General features: G+C 38.7%; 1 protein-coding gene across 2 annotated transcripts in view; it reads right to left on the bottom strand.

Moving 5' to 3' along the window:
• Positions 1-262: 262 nt before the first annotated feature.
• The window catches only part of LAMP2 (lysosomal associated membrane protein 2), a 43,481-nt gene continuing 25,822 nt past the window's right edge, over positions 263-17,921 (bottom strand). Inside the window, exons 7-9 of one of the 2 annotated variants that reach the window (XM_003797015.3) lie at positions 14,568-14,631; positions 13,301-13,465; positions 263-776 (exon numbers count right to left, since the gene is read on the bottom strand). In XM_003797015.3, the coding sequence (XP_003797063.1) occupies positions 637-776; positions 13,301-13,465; positions 14,568-14,631 (369 nt within the window). In that variant the 3' untranslated portion in view covers positions 263-636. Of the gene's footprint in view, positions 777-10,330; positions 10,526-13,300; positions 13,466-14,567; positions 14,632-17,921 lie in introns of those variants that run through there. The other variant, XM_012809662.2, reaches the window with a different exon arrangement.

Genomic DNA, 17,921 nt, shown 5'->3' on the forward strand with positions numbered 1-17,921 from the left:
TTGTATACCTAGGGAAAAATCACAAGCCTGAGATACTGACTTCATCCTTAACCTGAACTCAAAGAAATCAGCAAAAGTCATATAACCTTAAAAAAGAAGATGGTCCTCAGGACATCCCCTATTTCAATTGACTGAAAACCATCTTTGAAACGTATCTGATGGGCATTTATGCCACATCAACATTTATTTAATGAACTTCATGCAAAGGCACAGTAATGAGTTTAAATCAAAATAGTTCTTATACACTGAAACAGAACACCAGTAGTGAATAATATTTATTAATCCCATTAAGACACAACTACATATTTTATTCTTACAATGGCCATGTTAATAAGTTTAAGGCATTTCAGCTGAGGGTCAAAATTCGGCCAAGGCTTCTTAAGCTAGACCTTAAAATACTGCACACCAATGTTCTTTTTAACAGGTTTGTCTCTTGGACCAGTATTACAACATTTCTGATTTTAAACTGATCAGAGAGAAGAGTTTTTATTAATAAAGACTGATCTCAAAATGCTAGGGCTAATAAAAGAAAGTTTCATCATATCAATTTTAAGAAGCAAAGTGTTTTAGAAACTGAAAGGCAAGAAAATCTTGTTATTTGCATGTATTTCTATGTAATCAATCAGATTGCAGATGCTAAAATTGCTCATATCCAGAATGATGACGCTTGAGACCAATAAAATAAGCCAGCAACACTAGAATTAGTACTCCTGCCAAGGCTGCTCCCACCGCTATGGGCACAAGGAAGTTGTCGTCATCTGCACTGCAGTCTTGAGCTAGATGTGGAAAAAGGACAATTGAGAACAGAAACAGTGACAAAATTTCAAATCTGTCAATTTTAAGTTAAAATGACAGTACTTCCCAACACGCATATTTTGTTTTTTACACCAGGGTAACAAGTCACAGGTATTTGTTATCAGCAAATGAGATGTTCCACAAAAGTGATTTTCCAAATAAACAAATCATACAATTTTAAGTACCAAATAAAAAATGTAGTCATTTTCAATGAAAGATGTATAAAATGATCGCATACATCCTAGATTTCTTAAACAGAAGATAATGAATAAATATAATTAGCCTTTCCCTGATAATCAGGCTGTGAGCTTTCAAAGACAAACTGTTAAAATGTGGAAGATGCACAGTGCCTGAAATAACTCAGATTGTGAAGCAGTAATTCACCAAATGAACAACTATACAAAGCAGGCATAAGAACTCAATGTATAATCATCTATGGTCATTTAGTAATGGGAAAAGAGATATAAATTGGCCACAATGGCATAACTGTCTGAAGATGTTCAGTCTAGTGTGAGCATCAGACAAGAAAAATCCATTGTTATAATTTCAGAATGTGTTGTGGTAGGAGCAGACAGCACAAAGTATCATGAAAGTTGTTTCACAGGCACGCTCAAAATCAGCCTTTTTACACAAGATACACTTTGAAAAAGTGACACTGGAACTGAGTTTTTAAGGATGAGTAGGAGTTAACCATGCAGGTAATGGGGGAAGGGTGCTCCAGGCATAAGAAATAATCACACATACAGATGAAACTATGGAGGGTAAAAAGACGTTGCCCAGCAAGGGAATGTATTCAGGCTGGCATAGCCAGAACAACAGATTGAGAGGCACGTCCTGGCTGGACAGGAGGCAGGAAAAAATATACAAGGAAGAGCTCACAAAGGCACTGTATGCTTTTAGGTAGTTTGGCCTTCTCTTGATGACAAAAAAAAATATTTCAGCAGCAGGATTAAGCAGGATATTTGTTTCAGAAATTATGGCAGGCCAGGCACAGTGGCTCAAGCCTGTAATCCTAGCATTTAGGGAGGCCGAGGCAGGTGTACTGCCTGAGCTCAGGAGTTTGAGACCAGCCTGAGCAAAAGTGAGACCCTATCTCTAAAAACTAGCTGGGCATTGTAGCAGGTGCCCGTAGTCCAGTTACTTGGGAGGCTGAAGCAAAAGGATCACTTGAGCCCAGTAGTTGGAGGTTGCTGTGAGCTCTGATGCTGTGGCACTCTACCAAGAGCAACAAAGTGAGACTGTCTCAAAAAAAAAAAATTATGGCAGATACTAGACTGGGGTAGTAAGTTAGGCGGCACCCCTATCACTACTGCTGAGCGAGGTTAACGAAGTGCAGAGGTGATGGAAAAGAGACAGGCTGGAGATCAAATCAGAAGGCAGAATTGACCAAATGGATGTAGTGGATATAGGAAAAGAACCTAACAGAATGGCTGCTAATTCCACACGTGAGTGGTTATGTAGATGCTAGTGTCATTCCTCATGATAGGCAATATAAGAGGAAGAATATATGCATTTGTTTTCTTTTATTTGTAGTTATTTGGAGGCGGGTGAAAAAGGATATGTGGATGAGAGAGATACTCAGTTTTGGATATGCTGAGTTTAAGATTCTTGTGTCCCAATGAAGTAGTTATATGAACCTAACTGGTATTAAAGCCATGGACAAGTTATTTAACAGTCAGGGAAAGCAGAATAAAAAGAAGACCAGAGACAAAACTCTTGGGAACACCAATACTTGAGGAATAGACAAAAGAGTAGGAAAATAAGTAGAAAAGGTAGATGGAGGGGAGGTGCCTGTGACTCAAAGGAGTAGGGCACCAGCCCCATATACCTGAGGTAGAGGGTTCAAACCCAGCCCCGGCCAAAAACTGCAAAAAATAAAAACAAAACAAACAAACAAAAAACCCCGCAAAAACCAAAAAACAAAAAAGAGAAAAGAAAAGGGAAAAAACAAGGCAGATAGAAAAAGGTACCATAGAAGCCAAGGAAAGAATTTCAATTAGGGTAGAAGTTTTAATTAGGCTGTAAAATACTAGAGAAGCTTGAAACATGTCTATTGTATTTGGCAACATTTAGGGTAGGGGAGTATGAATCGAAATGCTGTAGGTTTAGGAGTGAAAGGGGAAGTGATTGGTTAGGACATCAAGAATTTGGAATTGGCCAGGTGGGGTAGCTCACACCTGTAATCCTAGCACTCTGGAGGCTGAGGCAGGTGGACTGCCTGAGCTCAGGAGTCTGAGACCAGCCTAAGCAAAAGCAAGACCCTGTATCTACTAAAAACAGAAAAACTAGCTGGGCATTGTGTTGGCACCTGGAGACCCAGCTACCTGGGAGACTGGGGCAAGAGGATCGCTTGAGCCCAAAAGTTTGAGGTTGCTGAGAGCTAGGACACCTTGGCACTGTACCAAGGGCACAGATTGAGACAGGAAAGGAAGGAAGGAAAGAAAGGACGTACGGAGGAAGGGAGGGAAGGAGGAATAGAGGAAGGGAGGAGCGGAGGAAGGGAGGAAGGAAGGGAGGGAGGTGGCAGGAGTTTGAGACCAACCTGGGCAACATAGTGAAACCCCATGTCCACAACAAAATAAGAAAAATTAGCCAGACATGGTGGTGATACACACGTGTAGTCCCAGCCACTAGGGAGGCTGAAGGAGGAGGATAATGAGAGCACAGAAGGCTTGGCATCCATAGCACAGTGGTTATGGCACCAGCCACATGGACCAAGGGTGGCGGGTTCAAACCTGGCCCAGGCCTGATAAACAACGACAAGTGCAACAAAAAAAAAATAGCTGGGCATTGTGGTGGGCACCTATAGTCCCAGCTACGTGGGAGGCTGAGGCAAGAGAATCACTTAAGCCCAAGAGTTTGAGGTTGCTGTGAGTTGTGATGCCATGCACTCATACTGAGGGCAACATAGTGAGACTCTGTCTCAAAAAAAGAAAAAAAAAAAGAGAGAGAGAGCATGCCCAGGAGTCTGAGGCTGCAGTGAGCTATGATCATTCCAGTCTAGGTGATAGAGCAAGACCCCATCTAAAAAAAAAACAAAAGGAAAAAACAAAACAAAACGAAAAAAAAAAAGAAACTTGGAATGGTGAACGTGCAATACTTGTTTTGAGAAGTTTAGAATGATTAAGAAAAGCGAGGACAATAAGAAGTTAATTAAAAGGGGGAACATAGGTACAAGAAAAGACAGCTTGAGAGTGGAAGACACTTAAATGAGTCATTAGCAATTGACAGGCTGAGGTGCTGAATGGTACAAGGTCTCCTAGGTGAAAGGAATGGGATTCCAGAAGTACTGACCAAGAAAAGAAAACCTATCCTGAGACTGGAAAGGAGGAACAGTGCAGATGGATATACTTGCAGGAAAGGAAGAAGAGGGCTAAATGCTAACTGTGATTTTTTACTATTTCCCATTTCCTTGCCTCTTGTTGTCCTAGTTCTCCACCTAGCTTACAATCGACTAGGGATTGATATATCATATAATTAAGCTTATTAGAATTGTGTCAAAGGTAATAAGGAATAGGCTGCAAGACAATTCTGGTTCTGCTTGCATTCCAGAAATTCTGTCAGGTGGGTTTTTGTTTGTTTGTTTGCTTGTTTGTTGCTGACCTCTGGAGCAGTAACTAGGAAAAAGATACAACCCTGGAGTTTATGTACTTGCTAATATTGACCTTGGTTGCCATCTCAATGATCTTTTTCTTACTTCCTGATTCTGTTAAGAATCCAGATACATGAAGTTGCCAGATATGACTTGTGAATAGATAGTGCTAAGAGCCCCCAGTCAGCTCCTCCTCTTCAATTTTTCAAATTACCACCCATCCCATGAACTATTTATTAGGTGACACATACCATGAAGCATTATTCTTTGGATTTAATATAACTTAGTCTTTAAAAAATTCATTAGTGGATTAATTTCTTATTCTGGCAACGGACTCATGGTCTTCTTTTTCCCAAATTGGGTATTTGACCTAGTACTGAAACGACTTTCATAAATACTGCCAATAAGGCTTTCACATAAGATGAATATTCCCAGAGTAGATCAAAAAGGCAGTTCCACTAATACAAAGATCTTTCTAGATGTTGTCACTTACTTAAAATGCTCTCAATTAGTACGTGAAATATTAATTTATAATAACTATTGATTTTATGAATTCAACCTTTAAAAATTCTTTAGGTAATGGAAAGAAATTTTGGTAAAACAGTAACTTTAATGGGAATGCATCAGGAAGAAAAGAAAATCTCATTCTTTAACTGATCTATTTGCCTAATGTACAGTTAACGCTACACTGAAAATAATTATAGGGAAAAGGAAAAGTGTATTTGAGGAAGGGCTTAATAGCCACAGAAGTAATAAAAATTTTTAAACTTTAAAAAGTTCCATGGCAAAGGATATCTTGACCAGTTTGATGAGAGTATTTCAAAATGTACATGAAAACAGCACACTGTACTCCATGATTGCATTAATGTACACAGTTATGCTATAAGAAATAAAAAAAAAAGAAAAAGTTCCATGGCCACTGAAATGTCAATGAAAATTTTCATGCAGATTAAAAAATACTTATTAATCTTTAATTTTGTTAGTTCAGAAATTTTTCAAATACTATTTGCAGCACGAGAATTGGAAAGTTGACATACACTGGGGGGTGCTAAAAAGATGTACACACATTCTGAAGGTATCTTTTTTCTTTTTTTGAGACAGAGTCTCACTCTGTCACCCCCGGTAGAATGCCATGGCATCATAGCTTACGGCAACCTCAAACTCTTGGGCTCAAGCAATTCTCTTGCCTCGGCCTCCTGAGTAGCTGGGACTACATGCGCATGGCACAATGCCAAGCTATTTTTTAGAGATGGGGTCTTGCTATAGCTTGGGTTGGTCTCGAACTCATGAACTCAAGCAATCCACCTACCTAGGCTTCCCAGAGTGCTAGGATTATAGGCATGAGCCACCAAGCCTAGCCATTTTGAAGATATCTTGTTGGAAATAAAGTCAATTTTTCCTAAAAAGTATGTGAATTGCAGGTAAAAATGGATGTGTGTAGCATGTCTACATACACTTGACCAGTAAGTAACAATACCTTCATTTCAACTTTGAAAAGTAATACATAGATAACATCATTTAAAATGTGTATACATTTTTTGGCACTCTCTGTACATTTACAAAAATCTAAAACTCCTCTTAAAAACAGAGTCTCACTTTGTCACCTGTGGTAGAGTGCTGTGGCATCACAGCTCAAAACAACCTCAAACTCTTGGGCTCAAGTGATTCTCTTGCCTCAGCCTCCTGAGTAGCTGGGACTACAGGCACCTGCCACAACACCCAGCTATTTTTAGAGACGGAGATCTGGCTCTTGCTCAGGCTGGTCTAGAACTCCTGAGCTCAAGCAATCCACCCGCATCAGCCTCCCAGAGTGCTAAGATTATAGGCGTAAACCACCGCACCCGGTGTAAACCAAAACCAACTGATGGTCTACAAGCAATTTAGTAAAAAAAAAGAAAAAAAAGTCAAAATGTCTTTTGAAGAATCAGCATTAAGAATCATACTCTTTCCCCACTCCAGAGTTTGAGGTTGCTGTGAGCTATGATGCCTCAGTACTCTACTGAGAGAGACAAAGTGAAACTCTGTCAAAAAAAAAAAAAGAATCACACTCTTATGTGACATCTTATTTGTTGTACAACTTCTTGATCTATAGTCAAACTACTTGAAGTTTATCAGATGAATTTGAGAAGATACATGAATCTACCCAGTACCACTTCTGAATGTCAATATCAGTTTCAAAGATAAGAAGTGGTAATTATTAATATAGGGAGTTTGCTACTAGGGTGAAAGAAAAGAAGATGGGTAGAAGAGACACAAGTCCAAGAAAATTTAACATTATCTCCCTAAATAAACAGATGAAATGCCATGATCTTAAAAACATATGAGTTTTATAAGAATTCCTCCTAAAAAGTGCAGGAAACTTAAGATGGTGTATCTTACACTGAATGTAAAGTAAGTTCTTTATACATAACAATTATCTTATTAGACTCCTTCTAAAATACTCAGATGGGTATTTATATCCTCTGAAATGGAAACTATCACTCAAATAAGAATAGTAGGATTTTAAAGCCCTCACCCACTAGATGAAGAAACTAAGACCCTGGAAGTTAAGCAACTTGGCCAAAGCCACAGGGTAGGTACCTAATAGCAGAGTTAGAAGCTATGATGACTAACTGGCATTCACATGGCTTAATGAGGTAATCCAAAAGAAAGTCACAAGCTATACTAGTAAATTTTCTTGTGTGATACTGTAAAGTGACTAGGAAATTGTGGAAATTGAAGGTTTAAGTGTTTTAGGGGGATCTAAGATCTAGACTGCACACAATCCTACTTTGGTTCAGATCAGTAGCTCAATTTATATGGCTGCAATGTAAAGCTACTAGGTATAGATATTAAATATCAGCCTCAATTTAGGAATTGAGGAAAGCACATAAAGAGATATGCTGAAGTTTTTACTATGAAATATGTATAAATATTCTAGATTACTGGTTCCCTAACTGGCTATCCATCAGATTCGCCAAGGGAGCTTAGACACACACACACACACACACACACACACACACACACACCAGTCTCACTAAGTTAAATTCTCTAGGGATGGAGAGCCTCGAATCTGTATTTTTATAACATACTTCCTAGGTGATTCTCATACTATACACAGCCTAGCATCAGTCGAAACCTACATATGAGACTATTCTTCTAGATTGTAATACACAGAACACTTTGGAAATAATTTAGATCTATTTCTAAGCATTTCTATTAAGCAATGGGAAAAAATGTGAGCAAATTTCCTTAAGAAATAAAAGAATCTTTATTGTTTTAGAAGTAATTTTGAGTAAACAGGCAGGCAAATACCTAAGGAGAGATACCATACATCAACTAGTGGTTTAAACATTTGAGGAAACAAAAAAAAAAAAAGAAAGTATTTACATGGACCAGTTTCTTCTTATACAAATGCTAAAACATGAAAAACACACAAAACCAAACAGAGTGTGACCATCAAGGTGTAAAACCAGTAAAACTATAAGGGGTACAAAGAACATGTGGCTATAGGAAATAACAGCGTGAATAGCAGTATATAAACTGGCCCATGTAAAATATAAAAATATTCACTAGAGTCAGGTTTTCTATAAAACAGTGCTTATTAGAGGTATTTTAATCTAAATGTAGAAACTTTTAGAAACATTAACAGCATTAGGCCAGTGCCACCACTTGTGCTTCCAATTTTTATTTTTTTAAAAAAGGCTGCTTTATTTTGACTCACAAGAAATAGCTAAGGCCCAAGTTCTTATAAGCATTGTCCATTCTTATCAACTTAACAATTTAACCCTAAAACACAGTTTAGAAAAAAATAATTAAAATCAGTTTTATATTTAGTATTTAAGAAGTGTTTTAAAGCTAGCAATGCAGCTCATTATAGCTTTAAGAGAAGGGTTAGTCAGGAACCTGATCCTGAGTCAGTAAGATTTTCAGGCTAAACAGAGAGCAAACTGAAGTGAGAGAAAATATTTATCACTAGAATGTAACTAGAAAGATAGTTAAGAGACACACACATGCTAGCATGCAATTGCCTATATGTGTGTATATATATGCATACATTTGTATGTAATGACACATTCCATATTAACATTTTGGAACCCAGATATTTTTCTCAATTTCTAGTGAATGGGAGGCACATAATCTATTCCCCCCAACCTCTATAGAAATCTTCCATATATGGCTATATATTAATAATTTCTTGAAATTGGCTTAGCCATTAAAACACACACACAAAATTCTAGTGCTTCTCAATTTTTTGGTTAAGACTAAGTGCAAAAAAAAAAAAAAAAAATTCTAGAACCAGCAAGAAATAACTCGATGTGTTAACTATCAAGTTTTACTTTCTCGGTGGAGCCTATAACTCAGTGGGTAGGGCACTGACCACATACACCCTGGCTGGTGGGTTTGAACCTAGCCCGGGCCAGCTAAAACAGTGACGACTACAACAACAACAAAATAGCTGAAGCCGGGTGTTGTGGTGGGCACCTGTAGTCCCAGCTACTTGAAAGGCTGAGGCAAGAGAATCACCTAAGCCCAGGAGTTGGAGGTTGCTGTGAGCTGTGACGCCACAGCACTCTACAAAGGGTGACAAAGTAAGACTCTGTCTCTAAAAAATAAAAAATAAAAAAATAAAAAAAAATAGCTGGGCATTGTGGCAGGCACCTGTAGTCCCAGCTACTTGGGAGGCTGAGGCAAGGGAATCGCTTAACCCAAGAGTTTGAGGTTGCTGTGAGCTGTGACACTACAGCACTCTACCCAGGACAACAGCTTGAGACTCTGGCTCAAAAAAAAAAAAAAAAGTTCTACTTTCTCCGAGAAACATTAGGTTAGGTATGTGGGCAATGAATGGAGTATTGGTACATCTCTTAGAGCACAAAACTGAACACAAAGAATATGAATTAATGATTCTACCATAATGAACGATAATGTTAAGTTTTGATTAGCATAGAACCATTTCAATGTGAAAGCCAAATTAATAAACATTGTGGCAATCAATGCAAGCTGCAAACAAAGAACAACTTTACAATGGACTAAGAGAAGACCAACACTTCTGGGTTAGGTGTAAGTAATTTTATAAGTGTGGTAAGTGTACTTCTTAATCTAGGTTCTAGGACATACTGGCATTTCTTCTTTAAGAAAAAGAAAAGAATAAAACATATTACTGCCAACAAGAAATACTGCAAGGCTAAAGAGAAATCTGCATTAATTTTAGTATTGCGGGTACCAATTTACGGGTACAAAAGACTAATGCCCTCAATTGGCACTGCCTAGCAATTATCTCTAAAGCACATAAAAAATGGATTGAAATATCCAGTTGGAATGGTCTTATATCTTGCAATTTAAAAGACTGAAATATCCAGTTTTTAAAACTATTAATATGATTAATACTTGCTCTAAAATTTAAAAAGCTTTTGTATCTTTTGTCATGACAACCACATTAAATACAAATGTATTCAAAAAGTATTAGAAAAGCATTCATTGCTAAGAACATAATAACACAAGGCCCTGTTCACACTGACTAGCATATCTCTCACAGGTCAAATATGCAGCAATGCTGAAGTAACTAAATCAACCTGCAAACAAAAATTCCCCCCAAATTATGCAAAAGAAGCAGTACCAATCCATTGTAGAATGTGTTGTCCCAACATGCAGGGGAAAAAAAAATCTCTTAAATTTTTTTTTCCTAACTTACACACTTCTAGTGAGAATATCTAAAGTGAAAATACTAAATTACTACTTCAAAACAGTAAAATAATAACATAAGCCAGGTGATTTAGCACTTGTCTTTTGCTGTAAAAAAAGAACAGTTTTAAATTCCTTGGTCGGAGAAACCGAAATCATATGACTACACCTCTATTTTATAGTTTTGTAGGGTTTTTTGTTTAAATTCATAATCCCCCCACACCACCCACTCTAAAAGTAGGACTGCAATTAAGTATACCTTAAATTGAACACTATTGCATATTGAAATTTGTACTTGCTTTATTCTTTTATAACAGAGATCACATATGGATTAGTGTTACAGAGTCTGATATCCAACATAACTTTTTCTTCTGCCAATTAGGTAAGCAATCACTATAACGATAATCAAGCCTGAAAGACCAGCACCAACTATAATTGGTATTAGAATGGTGTCATCATCCAGCGAACACTCTTGGGCTGTAGGTGAGAAAAAGTGTGTAACAAATAATGAGTATAATCAAAAAAGAATGTCCAAAACTAAAAGATGTTGATTCAAAAGTCAGAAATGCTCTTACAAGGTTAACTTCAAGTAACTAAGACAGGTATATTTTTATGATAAAGCTATAGAAAATTATGGATGGTTCTAGAACTAAAATCCTAAAACATATTTCTTTCCATTTGTTTGTGTGTGTATATGTAGTTATTCATATGTGAATATATATTCATTTGTATCTATGAATAAACACATACTATATTGTATGATACATATACACATACACGTGTATATGTTTATATTCTAAGTCTGTTCCAAAACAGTAGTATTGCTTTATCAGACATGAATAGACCTAATCTAGCCCATTCCTACAAAGATAGATTAGCTCCTTAGTGGTAGAGTGAATAGTCTTTTGGGAAACTGGGCACAGATTTGGAAAGTATGATGGGATTCGAACAGCTGGGCTGGCTCAGGAGTTCCTTCAGAGTAAGGGGTCAGCAAACTATAGCCCACTGGCCAAATGTGGCCCAAGAACTAAAAATGGCTTCAACATTTTAAAAGGGTTTTGAAAAAAAAAGTATTTTGTGACATGTGAGAGGCATGTGAAATTCAAAATTCAGTATCTACAAATAGTTTTACTGGAACACAACTGAACTCATTGTGTTTTACCTGTGGCTGTTTTCGTGCTACCATGGCAGAGTTGAACAGTTGTGACAGAGATCATTTGGCCCCAAAGCCCAAAACACTTATTGCCATTTACAGAAAGTCAACAGATCCCTAACTCAGAATATATGATTTTAACAGCTGTAAAAGTCAAGAGACTGGGACCTCTGTCTAATTTGAGTGTGTTTATGACACTTCCTTTTTTTATTTTTTCATTTCAGATTATTGTGAGGGTACAAACGATTGGGTTACAATATCTGAGTTTGTTAGGTAAGGTCCCTATTCTAGTTGTGCCCTCTCATCTAGGTGTGCCATAGACTCTCACATTGTGCTCAGTAGGTGAGAGCACACCTATGTTTGCTACATTTCTTATCACTCTGGTCAGGGATGGCAGCCTAAGGGGTTATTTCTTGTTTAGAAAGTTGTCTGATCCAGCAAAATCTAATCAATACTCTCCTACCTTACTGCAATTCTATTTTCTCCTCTTATACAATCAAGTATTATCTGTGAGTTGTATTTATGGCTACCCACAGCCAAGAACCTAGTTCCACAAACAGATTACACATTCAATATCAGTATTAAATGCTGTATTTCCTTTTGGGTGACATTTTTAATTCTATGTATATAAAAATCAAAATTTTTAATTAAAGAAAGAGTATAGCTCATCTCTATTACAGCTGACTAGATAAACAGACTTGAAATAATATTAACACTGCAAATTATTTTAAACTCTAAACCCAAATCTGGACCTAAAATTAGGGTAACGAAGTAGGGGAGCCAGATAAAGAGCCTAAAAATAAACCTATAAAAGGATTAAAATAATGGAAGTACATGACCAAAACAGACAAATGGGAAAATATTCTTAAAGTGTGACTAACTTGTCTAGTCATAAGGATGGTAGGGTGAAGGGCCCCATTTACTATGGCCTAACCAAGTCACACTGTGCATTTAACATCACTGAAAAAGCAGGTTGAATGGTTCACAGTATATTCACTTTTAAACACAGCTTCCACATTTTCTTCTAAACCATAGAATTAGTTGTTAGAAAGGACATGAATTACTGGAATAGCTCTGTTCAGCAGAGATGTGATCTACAAACCCCCAATTTTAAGTAATGGGCTTAAAAGGACAAGTCAATTAAAGAATTTTATGTTCTTTTTTCCCTTCATGCAAATTTCAATCCTGTAATGCCAAATATATCTTTCGTATTCATATGAACACATCATAACGGCCCCTTCATAAGAGTTTCATTAAAAATCTAATAAATACCACAATTAGCCCTGACTAGAGCTTCAAAAAGCTTCATTCATACTGGCACATGCTTTGAAAACTCTCCAGATCATTTTGGCTGGCAAAAATATAGTTCATGATATCTGAGGCTTTGCGCTTTATCCTTCATCTTAACAAAATCAGGCCAAACTGCTTTCATTGAGGTATGAAATGTTTTCAGCAAGAAGATGGCCCTGAGAAGGCACATGCAAGATGCTCAAACCTACTGTTACCACGTGCCATCCTCTTCCTCACAAATTAAATCCTAGAGAGAACACCTGTTATCTTACACCTTGGTCAGTTTTTGGCTTTTAAGAAGTTTGTTGCAAATGGTTTTCAGATCACAGAAACATCTAGTTTGAGGTTGGGCATGGTAGCTCAAACCTGTAATCCTAGCACTCTGGGAGGATGAGGTGGGAAGATCACTTGAGCTCAGGAGTTCGAAACTAGCCTCAGCAAGAGCAAGACCCCATCTCTACTAAAAATAGAAAAAATGAGTCAGGCATGGTGGCTCATACCTGTAGTCCCAGCTACTTAGGAGGCTGAGGTAGGAGGATCACTTAAGTCCAGGAGTTCGATGTTGCAGTGAGCTATAATGATGCTACTGCACTCTAGCTGGGGCAACAGAGCAAGATTCTGCCTCAAAAAAACAAAAAAAAAAAACCCAAAAAACAAAAAACCATCTAGATGAGCCAAATACAGAGCTACACAACTGGCTATGAGAACTCTACAACAGAGTCGAGAGGTAAATTCATATTTCTCTTTTTCAACATTTAAATTTCCACGACTCAAAGGAATATAAATTTTCAATAAAGTTTGATTCTTACCTGTAGAATACTTTCCTTCCATTACATTAAAAGGCTGAACCCTTAGATCAAAGGTATTTATCTGAAATGCTCCAGACACTGAAACAGTCTGTTCTTTGTTGCACATGTAAGAACTTCCCAGGGGGGCATCCCAGTAGCTGAGATTGTCATTTGCAATGCTGAAAACTTTAAAGAAAAGAAACAAGTTAGTAAACAGCTGAGTGTTGTGGCAGGCTACTGTAGTCCCAGCTACTTGGGAGGCTGAGGCAAGAGAATTGCTTGAGCCCAAGAGTGTGAGGTTGCTGTGAGCTATGATGCCACAGCACTCTACCCAGGGTGAGAAAGTGAGATTCTGTCTCAAAACAAAACAAAACAAGAAATAGACTGGGCACAGTGGCTCACACCTATAATCCTAGCACTCTGGGAGATGGAGGTGGGTGGATTGCTTGAGCTTACAAGTTCTAGACCAGCCTGAGCAAAAGTGAGACCCCATCTCTACTAAAAATAGAAAAACTGAGGCAAGGGGCAGCGCCTGTGTCTCAGTGGGTAGGGTGCCAGCCCCATATACCGAGAGTGGTGGGTTCAAACCCAGCCCCAGCCAAACTGCAACAAAAAAATAGTCAGGTGTTGTGGTGGGCACCTGTAGTCCCAGCTATTCGGAAGGCTGAGGCAAGAGAATCACCTAAGCCCAGGAGTTGGAGGGTGCTATGATCTGTGACATCACAGCACTCTACCAAGGGTGATAAAGTGAGATACTGTCTCTAAAAGTGAATAATAAAATAAAAAAAGAAAAAGAAAAACTGAGGCAAGAGGCTCACTTAAGCCCAAGAGTTGGAGGTTGCTGTGAGCTATGAAGCCACAAGCACTCCACGCAGGGAGAAATCTTGAGACTCTGTCTCAAAACAAAACAAAACACCAAGAAACAACACCAAAAATGGGACAGATCTCAGGATTCTACAATAAATTATGGGAGCTTGGGAGACAGGGTCTACCCTCAAGAAACAATTCTTACCATAACTAGGTTCTCTTATCTTTCTATAGATGTTTCTATAGTCTAAAAATTAGTCATATCCTTAACTATTATCCATTTTACTTTGAAAAGATGATACTGCAAAAGACAGAGCACTATAGTCTAACTTACTGACTTTAGTGTGGTCAAGGTACACTTTTTACATAGCATCTTCTGTTCTATTAAATAAGGCCCTATTTAGTAACAAATAAGGGCCTATTTAGCTTCTATTCCTTCAGTGCAACCCACGCTCTTTCCCCAGGCCCATGCTTTTCTTACCAGAGCCATTAACCAAATACATGCTGAAATTCACTTCCTTCAGATAGAATCGGTTTTCATTTTTCTGTTAGAAAAAGAGCTTCCAGTTAATCAACATATCACAATTGTGTACAGATACAGATAATATCTATAGAAGAAAATCAATCTAGTACTATTACACAGAAGAAACCATACTGTAACTGCAACAAAGTAAAAGAGAACTTAAAATGTGACAGAAACCCTTTTACTCTCTATTTCGTTTCCAACTTTTAGGCTGCAGGTGTAGTCATGCAATTCTGGGACACTTGATGATTCATGCCCTCAATTTTATTCCTCCTGTCATTTGCTGAGCCCTCACCTCCTCTATCCTGGATCACAATAGCCACTTAATTGGGTTCCCTGCCTTTCAGCCCCTCCAGCTCTAATCTTTCCTTTGCACTCCTATTATTTTTCTGAAACACACATCTGATCAGGCATTCATTCTAATTATCTGAGTGCTAGTGCACCAGAGAACTAGCAAAATGTACCAGACTTGGATCCTGCCCTCACCCTGTTTGCAATGTTCCAGGGAAGACAACATAAATATGCAAATAAATAACCACATTACAAAAAAGAAAGTGAGAAATAGTAACAGGAGAGAAATTACTTCCAATTAGGGGAAGAATGAAAGAAAAACCAGCTTAGGAATGGACCATTTGAATTGGGCAAGATTCCAGTAGGAAACAAGTAGAAAAGGGGTATCAGAGAGGACAACAGCGTGTGTAAAGGTAGTTAGAAAACGAGCATAATCACCTTACACTAGCAGCTGGGGGCTTACTAAGTGCCAAACACTGCTTTTAAAACTTTACATACGAAGCTTCACTGAATGATTACAACACCCCATGCAACAGATCCTATTACTTGCATTTGAGGGTGGAGCAATAAAGCACAGAGGCATTAAGTAACTTCCCCCAAGGCTTTATGGTAAGTTGTCAGCAAGCTGAGATTTAAGCCCAAGAAGTCAGATTTACGGCGAGCCTGTGCACTGATTACTGCGATGCTCTCCTGCCAAACAAGAGGTGCATAGTGGACAAGGTGAGGGAAGCATAAGATTTACACTGCATGGGGCAAGAGGGGCTTGAATTACCTGGCCAGGGAATCGAGATGTTACCCTGCTGACAAAACAGAACCACTGAAGGTTTCTAAGGAAGACAGGTGCTTTAGGATGATTAAGCTGATGCAGAACACTGGGGGAGGTAAGGAACCAGAGCAAGCAGGTAAGACTGTTGTATATGAACAGTCTAGGCAAGAGGTAATGAGGGCTGGACCTAGATCAAAGGCAGTGGGGATGGAAAGCTAGGGGAAGACTCGAGACATGCCAGGAAGAAGCACAAAGGAGTACCTGAAGATCTCATCACATCCCTCCACTGCTGAGGCTATGTCTGGGCTTGGCACTCAAGACCCTCCACAACTTGTCCCAACTACTTTCCCATACTTTCACTAAACATGCCATATACCTCATTCTCCCAGCTGGTCTTGACTGTGCTCCTTTATCGAGGGATAACCTGGACTTTTCCACTTAGTCCTCCCCCTTCTCTATGTACAACTCTGACCCATCCTTGAAGGCCCAGATCAAATGCCATCTCTTCCATTAAACCTTCCTGACTCTCCTCCAACCAGAATTAATCTCCCCCTCCTCTACTCTCTCACAGCACTCTGTACTAACCTCTGGTCTGGCACTCATCCCATTTTGTATGCACCTTTCATAGTACACTACTGCCCACAGAATCAAGTTCAAAAGCCATGGCATAGCATTTAGGCCTTCCACAAAAATAGTAATTATTTGTGTATTTCTCTTAACCACTAAACTGTAAGCACCTTAAGAATATAAGCTTTCTTCTTTGTATCCCACCATAGCAGCCTGCTCGCAACACACTCAACTTCTATAAATTTTCCTAGGGAGCATGTATAGTGAAGGTATTGAAGATGACATGAGCCCCACTGAGCTCTGGTGAAATTCCAGGTGTCTCTTGAGTTTTCAAAGTGCTTATAGCATGGTTAAAAGTCATTATTTTGGATTACACTGTAAAAGTCTGCCAGGCAAATTAAATATTGTAATTATTAAATATAAAACATTTCATCATGAGAGTCAGAAGTACCATGTTCCTTTTAAAGGCCTACCATGGCTAGAAAGATCAAACTCAATCACTCAAAGGGGAATGAACCTAAAATATTACTTTCTTCATTCTTATTGACCATAACCCCAATGAGATAACTTTAAAAGAGAATGTGCCTGGGGAGGCCTGCTCTTCCCTGTATTGAAAAGGACAAGTTTAATTAGACACTTTCAATACTAATTCTCTGGTTACATATGTACTATTACTGAAGAATTATTTGAATAGAAAAGATCTTTGCAACCCTTTCTAAAACATAATTGCCTAACACAATCCTCAATCATTCTGCATATATTCTATAGGGGGAAAAAAGGCTTTAAATTCAAGATACCAAGTTCAAATATGAAATAACAGCATACCTACTTTTTACATACCAGATGTTGAGACTATTTCCTCATCTCTAAACCCAATAATCTGATTTAAAAGTAAAACTGTTTTTTAGCCAATTATAGATGTATGATAGCTCTTAGTTTCAGAACTATTAGTGGTTCAACACTTTCTCTTGGCTATTTTTTTTTGAGACAGGGTCTCATTATGTCACTCTCAGTAGAGTACTGTGCTGTCACAGCTCATAGCAACCTCAAACTCTTGGGTTTAAGTGATTTTCTTGCCTCAGCCTCCCAAGTAGCTGGGACTACAGGCGCCCACCACAATGCCCAGCTATTTTTTGGTTGTAGTTGTCACAGTTGTTTGGCAGGCCCGGGCTGGATTCGAGCCCGCCAACTCCTGTGTATGTGACTGGCGCCCTAGCCTCTGAGCTATAGGCACCGAGCCTCTCTTACCTATTGTTATCCCCTAGTCCACCATTCCCATTTGCCACAACATGGACACACATACCCCCATCATAAAAAATTTATGGGAATAGGCTCGGTGTCTATAGCACAGTGATTGTGGCGCCGATCCCATGCATGGAGAGTGGTGGGTTTGAGCCCAGCCCGAGCCTGCTAAAACAACGATGACTGCAACAAAAAAATAGCCGGGGCTTGGCACATGTAGCTCAAGAGGATAAGGCACCAGCCACATACACCAGAGCTGGCGGGTTCGAATCCAGCCCGGGCCTGCCAAACAACAATGACAACTACAACCAAAAAATAGCTAGGCGTTGTGCCGGGCGTGTGTAGTCCCAACTACTTGGGAGGCTGAGGCAAGAGAATCGCTTAAGCCCAGGAGTTTGAGGTTGCTGTGAGGTGTGATGTCACGGCACTCTACCCAGGGCAATAGC

Source organism: Otolemur garnettii, unplaced genomic scaffold (genome assembly GCF_000181295.1).
Source record: "Otolemur garnettii isolate 467f Iridium unplaced genomic scaffold, OtoGar3 scaffold00110, whole genome shotgun sequence".
In the NCBI taxonomy this organism is placed as follows: domain Eukaryota; kingdom Metazoa; phylum Chordata; class Mammalia; order Primates; family Galagidae; genus Otolemur; species Otolemur garnettii.